At 40.0% G+C, this 21,355-nt stretch overlaps 1 protein-coding gene across 14 annotated transcripts in view; it reads right to left on the minus strand.

Moving 5' to 3' along the window:
* The window catches only part of heph (polypyrimidine tract-binding protein 1 heph), a 1,355,684-nt gene that overhangs the window by 37,807 nt on the left and 1,296,522 nt on the right, over positions 1-21,355 (minus strand). For all 14 annotated transcript variants that reach the window (XM_067137384.2, XM_067137387.2, XM_067137377.2 and 11 more), the window contains 2 exons: positions 11,349-11,565; positions 11,182-11,259 (listed from right to left, as the gene is read on the minus strand). In XM_067137384.2, the coding sequence (XP_066993485.1) occupies positions 11,182-11,259; positions 11,349-11,565 (295 nt within the window). The remainder of the gene's footprint in view (positions 1-11,181; positions 11,260-11,348; positions 11,566-21,355) is intronic.

Raw genomic sequence — 21,355 nt, forward strand, 5'->3', positions numbered from 1 at the left:
CCTATTCCAAATTATAGTACCACAATTCACTAAATCACTCAAAATTCAACCCTGAAAAGAGCCGTTTCTTAAGAAATGCTTCTTCCTCTTCATTTTTATTAAATCTACATTAATTTTATTAAAATTAGCAGCAAAGATGTGATTTCTTCTCTGGCTTGGAGGAAAAATTGCCTCCACGTCAGGTAGTTCGTTCCCCCGCCAGTGTAGTGAATTGAGATTTTCCGACTCATCGAGTACTCCCAGGAAACAGATAAGTAAACGAGCATAGTTTTTGCCCTGGGACTATCCACTATTCGAACCCCCCGCCGAAAAAAGGATGAAGATTGTTCATGGATCACGGATGTCTGCATCTTGGTTATTCCAGCTCTGTAGCTTAGGACTGTTTGTTAAAAGTGAGAAAATGTGTGGTTTCTCATTTGATCGAGTATTTCATATGAAAGCATTGCTTTTAATCGCGCCATTCCTACTGACGTCATTGTAATGACCCACCTTCATTTCAGTTGGGAATACTACTAAGAGAGTCTTTCTGAGAATCTATAAAGGCAGGCGGAGAGTGAGTGTCTACCATTATAATGAAAACTCCCCAACCTGATCGTGACAGACAGTAGGCAAGCCGGCCTACCATTACAATGAAAATTCCCTAACCAAGTCTTCATATGAGAAAAGACGTTGGTGACTTCCCCGTCATGTTTCTAGGGCAACGTTAAGAGCTATGCAACTTAATACAATCTTGCTCACAACGTTTACACTACCTAACCTAGAATTCTGTATAAAATTTATAATTCCGTAGCGAAGCACAGGTACATCAGCTAGTCATTAAAAAAAAAAAAATCATTTTCTAACACATCTAGCTATTAGATGAAATTAGATGAAATGATATTTAAAACACAGATATAAGAAAGACGTCATCAACTCCCCTCAACCTCCTCCTTATCCTGCCCAGTCATAACAACACTCTTCCAGCTTACACGTCACTACGCCCCTCCTTAACAGCTGTTCAACTTAACCAACTGTCTGTATCATGAGTGCTGCATAACAAGACACACATACTACCTTTAAACAGGATACAGCAGGGAAGTGAGTAACATATTTAAAACTTATCCGTTATAAACCTCATTTTTATCTACACAATAATAATACAGTAGAACCTCGATAATTCGAAATCGGTTAATTCAAAATCCCGCCTAATTCGAAGAAACTCTCGTTCCCGGAAACATGAGATACAGTTTTGCATGTTATTTCAATTGTTTAATTCAAAATACGGATAATTCGATATTCGAAGTACAATGTCGGCCCCATTACCGAAATTCAGACTTTTAATTTGAATCTGCCTTTACATTTTAAAACAATAGTATGTTACAGAGTAATTTCAACTCGAAATTTATCCGCTCCGCGTCATAATAGAACGCGCTTTCCGGAACTAGGAGGGGTAGCTTTCTGCACTTACACTCACTTCGGTGGGTCTACAGTGCGCTTCATGATTGCTAAGTTGAATGAAATCGGAATTCAACCTTTTAAGGAATCCCGTAATATCACGCAACAGGCAGTGTGCGGGAAAAAATAATCCGCGAACACTGGCGATACCGACAGTTGACGAAAAAACGTGGCTCATATAATAAATTCGTAGGCACCGAACAATATTGTCATTGCTGGTGAAAGTGCATTGCTTTATTTTAATGCGAGCCCAAACGGTCTTATGGTTTTAAAGAAGAAATTGCCAGCTGAGAAATTGTACAAGTGTGAGGTATGGAGGTCATAGTAGTGCGTTGCAATGCACATGGAAGCGAGATACTTTATCCCCTCGTCATAGGAAAGTTCGATAAGCCACAATGTTTTGAGAGCGTCGGGCACTTTCCATGCCAGTACAAAGCATCTATAATAAAAATGCAAACAGTACAGAAATCCAAAAAATAATGCATTTGCACAGGGGAACCGGCATAATTTATCCTCGTCTTTGAATTGTGCGATATTTTTTCTTTCGTTGCGTGAGGTTATGTTTGTCAGTGATTTATCCAAGTACATTATTTGAACATTGTAAATGCACCTTGTTGGATACATTTCGGAAATAGTTTTTTTCCATGGCATTTGGAAGGTTTAAACTGTGAATCGAGGTGATTGCATGTATTAATGGATCTTACAATACTTTGTGACGCGGCAAGTGTTTACATTTCTGAAGTACGAGAAAAGTGCCATGGCAGGAAATCGTACAAGGATAGTTTCATAGAAAAGTTCGATTTTAAGGGCATCGATTACTTTCTGTGTAAATACAAGGCATCTAAATGCTTACAGTATAGTAATCCAATTAATAAAGCACTTACACATGGGAGACATCTTTGAATCGTGTTTTTTTTTTTTCCTTTCTTTCGTTGCGTGAGGTTATGTTTAGCAGTCAGATATCCGAGTGCATTATTTGAATACTGTAAATGCACCTTCTTGGATACATTTTGGAAATAGTTCTTTTTTCATGGCATTTGAAAGGTATAAACTGTGAATCAAGGTTAACTGCATGCAGTAACGGGCCTTAGAATATTTTGTAATGCGGCAAGGGTTGGTACTTCTGAATTGCGAATTGGCGGTTAATTCGAAATCACGTAATTCGAAGTCCGATTTTTTTGTCCCAACGACTTCGAATTAACAAGGTTTTACTGTACTCCCCTTTCTCTTATTTCTAGACTCAACACACTGGAACCGTCGTCTGATTATACAGGTTTCATATGAACGCAACTGTCATCTGAGGGGAGTTTCCCTTCGACATTTTACTCCTTTTAAAGAACATTTTAATACCATAGTCAATTCTCACAACTGAATTGCTATAAAATCATTTTATGATATCTGACTAGATTATATCTTATATGATGTTAATTCTAAGTGTGTAATCAAATAGACAGTAAGCTCGGTGTTCGAGATATAATTACTCTTGCAGACTTCATCATCTACATAAGTAATTTTAAGGTTGTCCTTACAAGATTTGAATTCTAATGCGTGTCTACACAGACTAGAATTATTTTGATGTTCAAGATACAATTCAACTTAAAGACGTTATCTTTTAAAACGATATTCAATATCTTATACAACTTTAATTCTAAGTGTGTGCTCAAATAGCCAGTAAGCTTGCAATAACAACAACAGGGTCCCAGGAATCAACCTGGGAAGAGTCCTTGCGACTCTGGGTAAATGGTAGTGAAATGCGTCATTGCCAAACTCCTGCAACAATAATATATTTGGTTCAGCAAGAGAACCCAACTAGCACGTAACCTACAAGAGGTGCCCCCTGTTAAGCTGAGCAACCCAGTGGAAGGTTGGGTAACAAATCTCGGCGGGAAGCTGGGCCAGTGAACCGATCAGTGCTGGGGGCTTCGAGGCTTTACAACCTTGACAGTTAAAAACCATGTTACCTTCGGGTAACCCCACTAAACTTTTTCGTAACTCTGGAAACATGGGCAAACGACTAATTGGAGATATACCCCCAGATGGTAACAAATCCACCCCCACTCACAGTGGGCCAAGCAGGCCATCGGATTCTGGGGAGCCTGCATCTTCATGTAAGAGGATGAAACACACCAATTATCTAGAAATGAATAACATTAATTCCTTTCTATAAACGGGAAAACTGAAACATACACTGGACATCCTAACAAAACACAACATCCTTATAATGACTTTGGAGGAGACAAGATTTACTGACGAAGAAACTTTTGAGCCACAAGGCTTCAAGGAACAGCAGGTCAGAGAATGATGATGAATAATAATCACCTGGGTACAGGCTTCATAGTCAACAACAAAATGATCAATTCCATTATCTCCTTCTCGTCATTCAATGGGAGAACGTCCACTGTAGCCTCCAAAAGACTCCACAAAGCCTACACAATAGTTAACGTCCATGCACCTACCAATGATACTAACAAGAGCGATATTGAAAGTGTTGAATGCTTTTGGAAAGAACTGGAAGAGACAATCGATAAGATTCCACAATATCACGTGGTCATCTTGATGGGAGACTCCAACACCCAGATTGGTAAGGAGTGAAGGTTCAACAACATAGTCGGAGAATACCTGGCCCACAAGAGAACCAATTGTAATGATGAGAGGCTGATCAATCTGTGTAAGAATCACAACCCTGTTCTAAAATCTACAGCAAACAAGACACCTCCCCCGAAAAGCCAAGACCTGGAAATGTCCCAATCCATTGCTAGGAGAGTACCAGCTAGACCATGTTGCCATCAGTAGAAGGAACAGCAAGGAAATAATTAACGTCAAGGTAGTGAGAGGTGCCAATATCAATTCAGACCACTACCCATCTTTGGTCAAAGCAAATTTCATTCCACTCACAAAGTGCAGAGGTAACAACTACACCAAGTCCAGAGTCCCAAAATTTAATCCAGCCCACGGGAAAGACAAAACAACTTTACTAAGGTCCTATGTAATAATCAGAATCAAAAGGATTGGCCTAATCTACAGAAGGCACTGATAGATGAAGCAACAGAAACCATCCTTGCAACCAGAAGCAATAAACACCCATGGTGGATGCCAGCATGTGAAAAGGCAATAGAAGAGAGAAGGCAGGCATGGGTGAAATGGAACTGCAACAAAAGCACGGAAAATAACACAGCCTTCCTAACAATCAGAAAGAACACGGCCAAATCCATCAGAAATGCTAAGATGCAATATAACGACGACATCATAGATCAGGCAGAGAAAGACTTTCAAAGGAACAACACTTCACCTTCAAGGACCAGACGGAGAACTGAAAATGAACAATGAAGATTGCACTACAGCCCTTGCAGAATATTTTGATGACCTCTTCAACACTGAAGAACTCGGGGTAAAACTACAATTTTAACCCAAGAATGTTATTAATCCCGACTCCCTTCCTCCAACGAAAGAAGAAATCAAACAGATCATCTCTGAACTGAAATCCAGCAGAGCAGTAGGCAAAGACAGCGTCATTGCAGAATTATGGAAACATGCAGATGAAGAGTCGATTGACAGTATCCACAGGATCATACAAACTGACATCTGGTCCGGCTCCAAGGCTAAATGGTTAGCGTGCTGATCTTTGGTCCCAGGGGTCCTGGGTTTGATTCCCAGCAGGGTCGGGAATGTTAACCATCATTGGTTAATTTCGCTGGCACCGAGGCTGTGTGTATGTGTCATCATCATTTCATCCTCATCATGATGCGCAGGCCGCCTAGGCCATCAAATCAAAAGATCTGCATCTGGTAAGCTGAACATGTCCTCGGACACTCCCGGTACTAAAAGCTATACGCCATTTCATTTTACTGACATCTGGATGACTGAAACACTACCAAGGGATTGGACTACAGCTAACATCCACCCACTGGACAAGAAAGGAGAGAAGTTAGACCCTAACAAGTATAGAGAGATCTCTCTCCTTCTCCAAAGCATTGCTTAAAAAAAAAAGTGGAGGTACAATTAGACTCCTGCATAGGAGAGTACCAAGCTGGATTTAGGAAGTCAAGGTCATGCACAGAGCAGATTCTGAACCTCAAAACTATCTTTATCAACAAAAACCTCACCGCCTCACCCTATGTAGCAATTTTCGCTGACTTCCAGAAGGCCTACAACTCGGTAGCCAGGCAGTCCCTCTTTGTGACGATAACTTAACTGGGACTAGGTAAGTAGATTTTGAATCTTGTGGAGGCTACTCTAAGGAGCACCATATCCAAAGTAAATTCAGAGGGGTACTATCAAAATACTTCAAGATCAAAACAGGTGTTAGACAAGGAGATTGTTTGTCCCCCATCCTGTTTAATCATCTGCTGGAGAAGGTCATTCGGGAATGAATGAATACACTAGCTGACAACTCTGGATTAAAAATCAGCTACAAAAAAGACAAGTTAACAATCACTTGCTTAGCCTTCGCAGATAACCTCAAACTCTTAGCTTCAAGTATGGAAGAAGCTATGTACCAGCTATCCTCCCTCGAACACACAGCAGCTAAAGTAGGGCTGAAGATCGCTGTCAACAAAACTGAGTTTCTGACCAAGATCAGAGAAGCACCCAACTTCATTTCTTTGGGGCACAAAATAATACGAAAGGCCAACTAATTCAAATATCTTGGAGAATGGATAACCCCAAATATCAATGAGGACATTGGCGATGAAGAGTAGATGCACCAAATTAGAAAGAGCTTATCATCTTAGTAACAACATATACAAGTCTAAATTCCCTCCTTAAATCGTAAACTTAGACACTACAATACCATAGTAAGACCATCTGTACTATATGCCTCAGAATGCCTAAACATGACCCAGAAAGGACAACTTAGAAAACTGGAACTAAAAGAGCGAAAACTCCTCAGAAGGATTATGGGTCCCATTAAAATAGGAGATGGGTACAGAATCAGCCACAACAAGGAACTGACAGTAAAACAGAGAGCATTACAACAGCTATGAGGAAGAGAAAACTAATGTTCTATGGTCACATAGTCAGGGTGGACAGCCAGACTCACTTCAACGATCTTCAACATTGTATCTAGAGAGAAAGCAACAAATGCCAAATGGACAAATTTAGTTCGGAAAGACTTACAATACATAAACATTCATCACACTGACATTTACAACCGAAGTTCAGAAAGTTAATCAAGACATCTGACTCTCTCCAGTCACTAACAGTTAAATCACTGGATCCAGAAGTAGGAGTGAAATGGACTCAAGAAAGAAAAGACATCCATAGCGCTAGAATGAAGGCATACTGGGCTAAGAAGAAGAAGAAAAAGCTCAGCAGAGTTAAGAACCACATGTGTGACAATATGGATTCCCACTAATATGTAATTTAATATATGAGATAAAATGTTGAACAGGTGGACCCTGCGGCCGCACGTGCAGTGACCAATTACAGTTGTGGCATACCAAAGTGTTTAATTTATTATTGGTTATATGTGTACATACATACATACATAATCATTATAGACTGTTATGCCTTTCAGCGTTCAGTCTGCAAGCCTCTGTGAATTTACTAAACGTCGCCACAATCCTCTATTTGCAACTAGTGTTGTGGCCTCATTTAGTTCTATACCTCTTATCTTTAAATCGTTGAAGGTGCTCAAATATGTCAGCCTCGTGGCACAGACAAGATCTCCTGCGGGACTAATTTCCGGCACCTCGGCGACTCCGAAAACCGTAAAAGTAGTTAGTGGGACGCAAAGCCAATAAAATTATTATTAAAACATTTTTGGCTGAAGATTACCTCATGGGAAGGTCGAATCTACTCCCAATTTTTTTTTTTTGCGTCGCACCGACACAGATAGGTCTTATTGCGACGATGGGACAGGGAAGGGCTAGGAGTGGGAAGGAAGCGGCCGTGGCCTTAATTAAGGTATAACCCCAGCATTTGCCTGGTGTGAAAATGGGAAACCATGGAAAACCATCTTCAGGGCTGCCGACAGTGGAGTTCGAACCTACTATCTCCCGAATACTACTCCCAATTTAATGTATCTCTTATATTAATAAAGTACTGAATAGGTGGAACCATTTTAACCTCTTCAGTGGCATGCCCGAGGAATTCTCCGGTGGCGCACGCTTGCCCATGTCACCGCCCGAGAAATTCTCGTTTAGTTGCAGTGTTCATTTCGCGTTCGCCCAATAATTTCTCGGATACTGTAATCTCTTTGGAAAATGTTTTCCAGCATTCTCAACAGATGGCAGGAAGGTTTCCAGCTGTATACATGAAGTCTCTGGCCTAAAATATGCCTTATCTTCTCTACTTTACATATACAATCTCTGGCCAGCTGACGAGGTAAGCAGAAATAGCGAGCGTGAAACGGAAGAGATGTTTGAAAACAAAATAAGGAACTACATCGAAGATGAATCTCTGAGTGACATTAGTATTTCTAATAATAGTGATAATGATTCTATTGGTTCCTTGGATGATGACCTTCTTGGTATTTTCAGTGAAAGTGAAGAAGATATTACGTCAGAAGCTGAGGTGATATTAGAAGATGTTGAACGTAGCTACATTCGTGTGGAAAAAGTGTAAGCCAGGGGATAGTATGCAACCTACTATAATTCCCTTTACAGGAAATCCTGGTGTTAGGGTTGTATCATTACCAGAGGTGGGTGCAATTGACTGTTTTGAAATGTTTCTAACAGATGAAATTGTAAATTTGATACTGACCAAAACAAATTCGTATGCTAAAAGTGCATTGAAACACTTTTAAATAAATCTTCGCATACAAGGCCACAGTGTTGGAAAGAAACTCATATGAAATTTGGCAGTGTATTGTGTTAGTGTTGTTGGTGGGAATAATACAAAAGCCTGAAATAAAAATGTACTGGTCAAAGGACCTTATTCTCAACACACCAATATTTTATGAAACCCTGTCACAGGCCTACTGTAAAGAAAAAGTGTAAATAGAGTGTAAAGTAAGTTTTTATTAACCTTGAATAATATATGAATGTGTTCCCTTAATAATTATTACTCATTTCTTGCTTCCTAAAAATAAATAAATTTCCTCCGAAAAAAACTCACCTTTCTGGCACAGGAGAACTGCCAGAACCCGCCACTGAAGGGTTTAAGATTCTTAGCTTCTAATTTATTGCTGGAGTATAAAATTCTTGTTATTGATTAAAGCTGAAATGTGTCCTAAAACTTTGTGAACCCAATCCAATTACCTACAATATTACTCAGCATGGGAGCCTCCGTGGCTCAGACGGCAGCGCGTCGGCCTCTCACCGCTGGATACCGTGGTTCAAATCCCGGTCGCTCCATGTGAGATTTGTGCTGGACAAAGCGGAGGCGGGACAGGTTTTTCTCCGGGTACTCCGGTTTTTCCTGTCATCTTTCATTCCAGCAACACTCTCCATTCTCATTTCATAGCATCTATCAGTCATTAATAAATCACTTTGGGAGTGGCGACCCCATCGTACTAATAGCCTATATCTGCTTCATTCATTCCATCCCTGACCCGGTCAATGACTGGAAACAGGTTGTAGGTTTTCATTACTTAGCATGAAAATACATGGGCCCAATTCAAAGAGAACACCAATTGTAATATTCAACAAAATGCAAAGAATCCCCTTCGTCAAAAATTACCTTACCAGGCGAGTTGGCTGTGCGGATAGGGGTGCGCAGCTGTGAGCTTGCATCCGGGAGATAGTGGGTTCGAACCTACCGATCAGCAGCCCTGAAGATCATTTTCCGTGGTTTCCTATTTTCACATCAGGCAAATGACGTAAAGCAGATTGTAAAAAAAAAAAGAGAGAGAGAGAGAGAGAGAAAGGACTTTCTGCCATTAGAACCAAAGGGGACTTCGTGAGAATTTGAAAATATCAGCTCATACCAGCCTTGAGTTGCTATAGTTTGGATCTACTAGTAAATTTCTGTATTATTAGAAAGAGTTGACGGAGAGCATAGCAGCTGTGGCTTTTGAAAACACCAAGGCTTACCAACTATTCATGGGTGCTTCTTTGCACATGATGCACAGAACCTAATATTCCTGTAACTGAAGTTCATCCTGGGCAAGACTTGTCTTAAAGGTCACTTCAGTCAATTTCATGCTGTTCTGATACTTAAATACCTTGCGCCTCACCTATTTCTTCAACTGCTGACTCTGCACCAAAACATTTTTCTCCAAGATAATCTAAGAAATACCTTAATTATGATTTTGTTGACGGATATTCTGCAATGATCTTTAGGACAATATATGAAGAATATATTACATATACATCCAAAGGGTTCAAAAAAAGGATTTTTCATTATAGTCTGTGTCAAATGGGAATTCGGCCTTGAGAGGATATACAGAGTTGTCCAACTAAGTGGCTGCTATGATATAGTGTTGACCGACCTAACTCAACAGATTGTGCTCCAAAGAAAAATTTCACTGTGTTAAATATCCCTTGTGTCAGGCCAATATATTTTTACCTCATAAAAAAACAACCATTACAAACAGCTTCCCTTTGACACTGACTACAGTCCATTATTCCCTATTTCAATATTCGACCAAAATCAAAGCAGGTAGGCCTCTACCACAACAGAAAAAGTTAAGATCGAGCTGCATTACATGATGCAATTTCTGTATTTCTATAACACCCCACATGTGTCATAAAAAATGGGCAGAGTTGCTGAGAACAGGAGTTTTATTGCTGCCGAATGACAACAAGCCAGACTGAACCAACTGCACATAAGAACTGCTATGATTCTACCACTGGTAGGTAGTGGACCTACTTTAACCAGGCAACAAATGAGACATATATTTGAACCACTGAATATCAAGGAACCGATACTGAAGTTTTGAGAATTATCACATCCTCACACCAGGCACTTGACCTGGTTTCATTCTATACTGAGATAGATGCTTTAAGTGTACCATTTAAACAAACACTTCAGAAATGCAGAGGCTATGAGTAAAAATAATATGTACCGTGTCCACAGTATGTATTACATATGCAAGAGTTGTGTGAATTTATGCAATGCCAGGTCTGTTATCCTACTTATTGAACCGCACAAATGGCAGCAATGACAAATAAACAGAACATTCAGGAAAGAACTTTTTACCCAAACTAGTACAATGAAAGAAGCAATAATTAGGTCATCTAGGAGGAGTGTACTGTATCACAGATTAATACTTTACAAACATACGCAGTTTGTCCGTCAATGTCACAGCTGGTAAGCCTGTGTAATAGGTCAGGTTGCACAATGATAAAATGTTTTATTCAACATTATTTCACTGAATAAAAAAGTGGGAAGATCTTGATCTTGATCTAAAAATTGTATTTAGAAACAATGTCAGCATATATTTTATCCTCAAAAATACAAGACCAAAAAAGAAAGCAAAAAGAAGAAAACCTGAGGAAGGCTTAAGCCAACATTCTCTGCTAAAAACAGGCACTTTGTTTGAAATATTAACTGGAAGATCAATGTGTGCAGAAACCAAAGAGAAGAGCAACATCTGCTGGCAGTAAGTTGCTCTGTAATTATACAGAATTTTCAAACAGTAAACAATTTGACGCTTGACATGAAAAATGCCATGTTAGTTGGTCGATGGTTGTGTGAAAGAGGTAGAGAAGAAAAGGAAGCCTCCCTGTGTAAAATAAAGTGGAAGTGGACACTTGATACATCTTACGGAAGTCTAGCTGCCGAATGTGAAATTTAATTTTGAGACGGATCACATATTATAGTTTTCAATATTTAAAATCAACAATTCTGCAACACAACACTTACGGAAAGAACTTGAATGCCTTGACATGGAACCCATTCTTGGTAAATGCTTCTTTGATTTCTTCTTCAGAGACGGACGGTCTGCAAGACAGAATTAAGGAGAAGGATTAGCAACAAAACCATTCTCTACACTATACTGATAAGGTATCACTTATGTTCTGTTTACTTACGGAATGTTGGAGAGGTGGAGAGTGGCGGACGGTGGGTAGATGTTCTGGTAGTTCTTTGAGCCAGGTTTTTTAAAGCGGTGTAGTGGAGAGTTGGTGAAGTCCTTGGTTAATCCAGCATCTGGTTGCCCCTCCTTAGGGAGCTGCACTTGCTGATGCTTCGACGGCATCACACGAATTTGCTTTCCAAACACACGCAGTTTGTCCATGTGTGTCATAGCTATGTACATACAAAAAAGAAATGACGTATGAGAAGAAATGGTTTCTTTAAGTAGTAAACAGGTACCATAAAATGGTTTCAGGCAGTATGTAGGTGAGCGAGACAAAGGAGCATTAAAGATACACATTCTTAATAAAAGTTTTGGGGATTGTGGTGGCATTCTTAAGACTTCTAATTAACAAATAAATATTGCACAAACAAATGTGAGACCAAAACCCTCGATTATGGGAAGATATTCCTTCATGAGCAAGAATTGTACTCCAAAGGCAGAATTACTATAGAGCATCTCTACCTTAAGACTGCAGATGCAGTTCAATGGGCATCCAGTTTAACTTTCCAATACATGTACTATTAGAGTTACCCTTTTCTTTTTTGCGACTACTCGCAGCTATTCTTACATATTAAATGGTATTGAAATATGGCTATACAACACCAGTAGCCACATCAGATGAGACCGTTTTTAAGCCTCAAAGACAATTCAAAAGTGTGACGAAGAAAAGAAAAAAATGCGCGTAACTTTTTTGAACTGTTCTCATATATTTTTTTAAATGAAAAAATTGGCAAATTTGGCCAATTTTAGACAACTTAGAACCTAAGACAATGGTACAGTTTTTCTCCTTTTCTTCCCAGAACTTCATATGTATGCTGATCATCTGTCTCTGTTCCTCTGATAACACACTCCAAAGTTGACGTCGAATTTGCAAAAGTGAAAAGTCCACAGAAGTGATTTGTCACCAGAAGGCCACCCTGTTATTTATGATGACATCTGTGATCTTCAATCTTCATAGATCCCATTGTATCTCTTCCAGCCAATGGTGGTGATTTATTTGGAGATGTAATCAAAAAAACTTCTTAGTTAGCCTACCATTGTTCATTCTGTGAAGGTGAGCATAAAATTGTAGTCTGTAATTTTCTCCATATTGTGGTGGAGATGTTCATTTTTTTATCTTCTCCATCCGAATATCTTTATTCTTTTGGGGTCACAAAGTTTTCCTAAGTGTTTCGTTATCTTTTTTTTTTTTTTTCCAGTTCCTCTTGTTCACCTGTTCTGTTCAATGTTAAACATTCTGATCCATAAAATACCTCTGATTTAATTAGAGTTGTTTAGTGCCTGATTTTTGCTTGAAACAATATTGATCTTTTGTTGTAACAGTGTTGAGCGAGTTTATAAACCATGTCCATCTTCTTCAATCTTCTTCTGCAGGATGTGTTATCGAGTCCATTTAACTGGATCCCTTCTCCCAGATATTTAAATTCATCAATTCTTTGAATATGTCCATGTTGTGTTGTTAGGTACTTTTCTCTATTGTATCTATGCTCAACATTTTTTTTTTTTTTTATTTTTTTTTTTAACATGAAATTTTAAGACCTGTTTTAATGGCTAAGTCATGTAGAGTTTCCACCATTATCTGTGCTTGTACCACAGTCTAATACATACAGTCGCGAAGCTCTGGTGATATTCTTCATCCGAGGTGACTACAGCGCTCCAAGCGGCGAGGTAGAGGAAACGCTGTACGTTCACGTACTACCATTACCATCTAAAATGGTCAAAACTTCTGAACCATTCAAGCAAATAATGTCCTGACAAGGTTATTATAATCCTTGTAAAATATTGGAGGGGGTCGAACAATTTATTTCGATGAGGAGTTTGAGGATAATACCGAAATATTTATTTAATCTTAAGGAATTATATTTTTTTACAGCGGACTATAACATAAAATCGCTTCTAGAGGGCAACCGGTTCAAAATAGGTATATACCATCGCTGACTTTTTTGTAGAGGTTTCTATGCTCTACAATTCGTTCGCTTACACCTGGGGTCTATCGTCGACGGTTCACGCCACTTAAGTCAAGAAAGCAAGTGACCGACCGACCGACATTTTTTGTCTCTTCGTATTTACTGTGTATCAGATCAGGGATACTGTATTATTTCATGAGCTTTGAAATATATTCAGAAATATAAGTTATTAGCACATAATAATGGTAATGTTATTGGTTTTACGTCCCACTAACTACGTATCTGAGCACCTTCACCACTGGACTGAGACAGGATCGAACCTACCAAGTTGGGCTAAGAACGCCAGCGCTCTACCATCTGAGCTGCTACTCAGTCCAATAAAAGTAATTATAGAAAATATAATTTTCATTCTGTCATTTATATCTGACACCTTTTTACCGTACGAGCTGTAATAAAGGAGATATTCAAGAGTTTATTACAAAGTGTATCAACAGCCAAGCATTGCTGACGAGGAAATATTGTTATGCCATCACAGTAGCAAACTAACTGGCTATGGTGGTTGTTGTTGTGATTGTCTTTATAATATGCAAAATAATAATGTTATTTGTGTTACGTCTCATTAACAACATTTACGGTTTTCTTAGACTCGAGGTGCCATAATTTTGTCCCACAGGAGTTCTTTCACATGCCGACAATTTATAGCACCATACACTTATCCATAATATGTTGACTGCATTTTAATCAGTACAGTGGTTCTACTTTAGATACTGACAACACGAACACTGTTCACATAGTGAACCACTATAATTATTGAGCAGCAACTGAGATGGTAGAGCGCTGGCCTTCTTAGCCCAACTTGGCAGGTTTGATCCTGTCTCAGTCCAGTGGTGAAGGCGCTCAAATACCTTAGTGGGACGTAAAACCAATAACATTAACATTATTATGTGCTAATAATTTATATTGCTGAATATATTTCAAAGCTCATGAAATAATACAGTATCCCTGATGGTCGGTCACTTGCTTTCTTGGCTTACGCTACCTGAACCGTCAACAATAGACCCCAAGTGTAAGCGTACGAATTGTAGAGCATAGAAACCTCTACAAACATAGTCTGTGATGGTATATACGTATTTCCAACCGGTTGCCCTCTAGAAATGATTTTACGTTATAGTCCGTGGTAAAAAAAATTAACTCCTTAAAAGTAAATAAATATTTTGATATTTTCCTGGAACTCCTCATCGAAATAAATTGTTTGACCTCCTCCACTATTTCATAAGGATTACAATAACCTTGTCAGGACATTATTTGCATGAATGGTTCAGACGTTATGACCATTTTAGACTGTAGTGGTAATACGTTCCCTGTTGTCTGCTATCAAGTTGCCTCTACCTTGCTGCTAGAGGTGCTAGTGTCGCTCCAGCTGTCAAATAGATGAACCCTCCTCTTATTAGAGCTTCACGACTGTATATATTAGACTGTGCTTGTACTGTAACTTGTTTTCCAAACTAACTACTACATCAGCAAAAAAGGCAAGATATTTCACCTCAAATTTTCCTTTCTCTTGCCCCAAATGGATTCCTTGAATGTTTTCTTCATGTAATCTAATTTCCCATTCCCTCATGATTTTGTTTAATACCAAATGAAAGAGAATTACCTTGTCAAACTCCAGCTTGATTTTGAAGGGCCCTGAAAGTTCATTTAGAACTCTTGAGGTTGTATCTGTGATACCGATTTGTTTATGTTTATGTCGGTAGGTTATCAGCAATGTATGCAGGAGAAAAGATAACTACGATCAAGGATTAAAAAAACCCTTAATAAGCAATGTTCTTACAGCCAACACACTGCTTTACCCTGTGGTTTCACATGTTATGTGTATGGAAAATTTAAGGATAATATTTACGTACAGCCCCTCAACAGTGGCATATCATGAATGTACACTACCAATATTACCCATGTCACTTCACTGTCCTTTCATTTTTATATTTAAACTTAAATGTTTATTAAATGGACAGTAAACTATGCAAAACATTTAGTATGGGAAGGATGCGAGGGAAGGAAAGGGAACAGTTTTTGAACATTTCCTTAAAACTATGAATGTGAGTAATAAATGCATTAAAGGAAGCTTCCAGAGCAACAGGATGTTTCAAAAGAACCTTCTATAAGATTAAAGAGGAACAAAAAGAACAGGTTGTTTTAAGAATGCCTATGAAAGAAAAAAATAACTTATGATATTACTGTAGAAAGTGGGTTACAGTATATTGTCCACACCCTGTACTTTGCCAATATTCTCTGTATTTAAAATGTAAATTTTTGCTGGTTAACAGTGATGCATCATAGCTAGATTTTTCTTGTTCCACTCTGTACGGATTCCTTCATGATACTGGATTTCAATATCTCCGAAGGGGAAATAAATCTGTATGTATAGAGCAAGATGAATGCATTGGTGCTATACTTACCAGTGACAGGTGTAGTTTAGGGATTTGCAAAAGCCAATTATTTACACACGTAAGTCATGGTTAACTGTAGGAGTTGGAGTCAGTAAAGAATGGAAAGGCAACACCATTAGAAGTGTTTGAAAGGCAGCCACTAAAAGCTTAAGTTCAGGACTGTAAACCTTGAAGTTTTGCTATAATGCAAACGGGTAATGAGAACGGCTTTGTTCAAAGTGCTGCTTTCACCTTCTATGTAGAGAGATCACTGCTGACGTTTACAGATGAGTATGAAAAATTATCTACAATGAGTACACCTGACTTATTGTCCTGTTCCATGGCTAAATGGTAGCATGCTAGCGCTTGGTTCCAGGGGCACTGGGTTCCATTCTCAGTTGGACCAAAAATTTTAACTTTCATTAGTTAATTCCTAATGGTTCAAGGACTGGGTCTTTGCGATGATTTCAGCATTGGATATGGCCCCACCTTCACAGACGTGCAAGTCGCCTATACAGCGTCAAATCGAACGACCTGCACCAGGCCTCTCTGGAGGCCACACGCCATTATTATTATTATTATTATTATTATTATTATTATTATTATTATTATTATACCTGATTTATTCAAAATGCTATTCATTCCCCTCTATTTCTAAGAACCATTATTACAATCCACAAAGGCTGGCTAGACCTAGTCTTTCCAGGTTATTTCTAAACTCCTTAGACAATTTCTTTTAGAATGTGGAAAGGTATGCTCAACGGTACCCCCTGTCATACAAGGCAGTTAACAGAGGGGACCCAAACAGCTTATATTGAGATGGTTATCAACTCATCACCACGATATTGGATGATGACCGATATTTTGATGATGAAGTAGACAAGATTCAAAATGAATAGGGGCCGTATTTTTTGGTAATAGCGATAAGCACGAAATTTTTCATATCTTCTTTCTAGCCTTTATATGACCTTGTAGGTACCGTACCGTAACGTATTTTAGCGAAATGAACTCTCGAAATATCGCGAAATCTGTTTATTACGCGAATCGCGCAAATAATCAAGAAATAGACCCCACTTGGTAAGAAAAATGCGAAATCGTATCAGAAAAGATCTCCAATAAACGTTTAAATGCTCTTGAGAATTTGACTATAGTAGTTTCTTTCTCAGTTGATTGATAGCGCTGTATATTCTCTACACAAGTGCACACAAAGCAATGAGCCCTGTGTACCGGAAGTACGTGTATTCAGTTCCGCGATCTCTAAGGCAATCATTAAAAATCAATATCTGTTATCGATTACAGCAAATGGCGTTGTGGTCGTAGCAAGATCGGTTGTAGATACAGCAGTGCGCATTATACTCTTTCGCATTGAAAGTTCGCCATTTATGAACCTTTATCAGCAAATGTCCAGCATTTAAGTACAAAAATGCTGAAAACTAAAGTCACAACAGTTTTTCCGAGGACCGAGAAATACAACAGTGAGGCGTTCTAGGTACTTGATGCTGCAAGAAAGATTCTAATATGTAAGTACTGTAATGTTCACATTACGTGAAAACGAAGAGATGCGTGCGATAAATACTGTAGAGAATCAGAAACGACGAAAAGAAGAAGAATGAAGCAAATGAACATAATTTTAAGCAGCAAATAACAATCGGTGATACTTTACACATCGCAAAGGAGTTGAAAAGTGATAGAGAGCAATTTGTAATAGACACAACAAAAGCATGCACGCAAGCCAGCATTTCTATAGAAAAATTGGATAATCCTGGCATGAGGACATGGATGAATATAAAAGGGAAGATAAATAATACCGACTTTATTATAAAATATGACGATATTAGTAGGCCTATTCTAAATAAATCGCACCGAGCTCGATACCTGCAGTCGCTTAAGTGGAGGTAGTATCCAGTAATCGGGAGATAGTGGGTTCGAGCCCCACTATCGGCAGCCCTGAAGATGGTTTTCCGTGGTTTCCCATTTTCACACCAGGCAAATGCCAGGGTTTTAAGGCCATGGCCGCTTCCTTCCAATTCCTAGGCCTTTCCTATCGCATCGTCGCCGTAAGACCTATCTGTGTCGGTGCAACGTAAAGCAAAGAGCAAATAAATAAATAAATAAATAAATAAATAAATAAATAAATAAATAAATAAATAAATAAATAAATAAATAAATAAATCGCCTGGTTGAGTTGTACACTGACTGACAGAGCAAATGCAACACCAAGAAGGAGTGGTCAGAAGTTTATGCCAATTGCAGGGTAGACTGACGTCACTGAGGTATGCTCATGATGTGAAATGCGCCGCTGTGCTGCGCACGTAGCGAACGATAAATGGGACACGGCGCTGGCGAATGGCCCACTTCGTACCGTGATTTCTCAGCCGACAGTCATTGTAGAACGTGTTGTCGTGTGCCACAGGACACGTGTATAGCTAAGAATGCCAGGCCGCCGTCAACGGAGGCATTTCCAGCAGACAGACGACTTTACGAGGGGTATGGTGATCGGGCTGAGAAGGGCAGGTTGCTCGCTTCGTCAAATCACAGCCGATACCCATAGGGATGTGTCCACGGTGCAGCGCCTGTGGCGAAGATGGTTGGCGCAGGGACATGTGGCACGTGCGAGGGGTCCAGGCGCAGCCCCGCACGCCACGTCAACCGCCATTCTTCAGCATGTGCAAGACACCCTGGCTGTTCCAATATCGACCAGAACAATTTCCCGTCTATTGGTTGAAGGAGGCCTGCACTCCCGGCGTCCGCTCAGAAGACTACCATTGACTCCACAGCATAGACGTGCACGCCTGGCATGGTGCCGGGCTAGAGCGACTTGGATGAGGGAATGGCGGAACGTCGTGTTCTCCGATGAGTCACGCTTCTGTTCTGTCAGTGATAGTCACCGCAGACGAGTGTGGCGTCGGCGTGGAGAAAGGTCAAATCCGGCAGTAGCTGTGGAGCGCCCTACCGCTAGACAACGCGGCATCATGGTTTGGGGCGCTATTGCGTATGATTCCACGTCACCTCTAGTGCGTATTCAAGGCACGTAAAATGCCCACCGCTACGTGCAGCATGTGCTGCGGCTGGTGGCACTCCCGTACCTTCAGGGGCTGCCCAATGCTCTGTTTCAGCAGGATAATGCCTGCCCACACACTGCTCGCATCTCCCAACAGGCTCTACGAGGTGTACAGATGCTTCCGTGGCCAGCATACTCACCGGATCTCTCACCAATCGAACACGTGTGGGATCTCATTGGACGCCGTTTGCAAACTCTGCCCCAGCCTCGTACGGACGACCAACTGTGGCAAATGGTTGACAGAGAATGGAGAACCATCCCTCAGGACACCATCCGCACTCTTATTGACTCTGTACCTCGACGTGTTTCTGCGTGCATCGCCGCTCGCGGTGGTCCTACGTCCTACTGAGTCGATGCCGTGCGCATTGTGTAACCTGCATATCGGTTTGAAATAAACATCAATTATTCGTCCGTGCCGTCTCTGTTTTTTCCCCAACTTTCATCCCTTTCGAACCACTCCTTCTTGGTGTTGCATTTGCTCTGTCAGTCAGTGTAATAATGTTATTGTTTTTACGTCCCACTAACTACTTTTACGGTTTTCGGAGATGCCGAGATTTCGGAATGTTGTCCCACAGGAGGTTTTCATGCGCCAATAAAACTAGTAACACGGGGCTGACGTATTTAAGCCCCGGACTGAGCCAGATTTTTACCTACCAACTTGGGCTCAGAAAGCCAACGCCTTAACCATCTGAGTTACCCATCCCCGGCCGGGCAGCACTAGCATATCCATGAATATCTTCCAGGGATATATGGCTTTGCAAAATGCAGTGAAAGCACGTCTGATAGAAGAGAAGAAAGAAGGCATTATTAGTGAAGTTTTAGGAGGATTTGCACCAAGTGTTCGCAAGTATTCTGGTTTCCGACGTCTAATGTGGTCACAAATGTTTTTGCAAAAACATACTTTCTGAATGTCGCACAACTCTGAATCCTGATAATGTTGAATTGAAACGATGCGTAGTTTTTTACTTTGGAGACAAGTCATTCAAAATGTTAAAACATGTAGAACCAAACCAAACCCCACGGCACTTAACGCCCTGAAAGGGCCTTGGCCTGCCCTGTGACCGCTGCTCAGCCTGAAGGCCTGCAGATTACGAGGGGTTGTGTGGTCAGCACGACGCATCCTCTCGGCCATTATTCTGGGCTTTCGAGACGGGGCCGATATCTCACCGTCAATAGCTCCTCAGTTCTAATCAGGTAGGCTGAGTGGACCTCGAACCAACCCTCAGGTCGAGAAAAAAATCCCTGACCTGGCCGGTAATCGAACCTGGGGCCTCCTGGCGAGAGGCAGGCATGCTACCCCTACACCACCGGACCGACAAAAACGTGTAGGCTACTTATAAATTCCTAACTTCCGACTAACTTCATTTTGAGGTTCCAGTGATTTATATAGGCCTATCGGTATTTATTTCTACAAGATTTTGTATATTTGGTTGTTCTAAGGTTTAATAACAATTTAATACATGACAAGTGTTCACTCTAAAACCCCTAATCACAAAATGAGTTAATTTACCCCATACCATAAGGAATATTTCACAAGAAACATCGATCAGTATGACAATTTATTTCTCGAAATACCTACCGAAATAGTGTTAGTTTTAACACCGAAATCAACAGTTTTATTTCACCAAAAAATAAGGCCCTTAAAAATGAATCACCAGTTCAAGTCATACAAGAAAGGGGAAAATAAAGACTAAATAGATTTGTGCTTCAACTTAAATCTCTTACAAGAATGGAGGTCACTTTTCCTACAGTTGGTTTGGCCAACTGAAGAGTGGATGACAATCATTTTAACCAAGAGACAAGCAGCAGGTAGTAACCAAAGAATACATCTCGTGAGCTGAGCTGAACAGAACAAACAATCAAAGAAAGTCCAAGAAGAATAATTCATGTAAATGGTTTTACAGCCCAGTAACCACCAGCACCACCACCATTTTCAGGGACGCTGAGGTGCCGGAAGTTTGTCCTGCACAAGTTCTTTTACGAGCCAGTAAATCAAATAACACGAGGCTGGAATATCTCAGCACCTTCTAACATCAGCAGATTGAGCCACGATGGAACCCACCAGCTTGAGCTTGGAAGGACATCGCTGTACTGTCTGAGCTATTAGCCCGGCAGGTCCAAGATGAATTATGAGGATTTAGAATTTATTCTGTGAATCAGTATTTCTACCATTCTTTGTGAGTACCTACAAGTGAAAATATGTCAAAATGGGTGTTTCAGAGTTAAGCCTCATAACTTAATAACCTTAGACAACTTGGATTTATAATTTTGAAGAAAAATTAATACCCAAAAAAATATTCATTCAGACAACTAACAGTACGCAGCAAAGAAATTTAAAACCCTGAATATAAGTGTTTGCTTATCTAGTTACTTAAGAAGCCATAAGATGGCACATAACTTCACTTTTACTTCTTAAATCTCAGACAAATTCCCGTCACATGTGTGAGGGCACCAGCCACCATTACATGGCACTGCACAAGCTAACAAGAAAAAGCAGGAACTGTTCTTTGAGACAATGAATACTTTACACTTATATTCATATTTCATTCATTATTTTGCTCCTGTT

Source organism: Anabrus simplex, chromosome 1, assembly GCF_040414725.1.
Source record: "Anabrus simplex isolate iqAnaSimp1 chromosome 1, ASM4041472v1, whole genome shotgun sequence".
NCBI classification, from domain to species: Eukaryota; Metazoa; Arthropoda; class Insecta; order Orthoptera; family Tettigoniidae; genus Anabrus; species Anabrus simplex.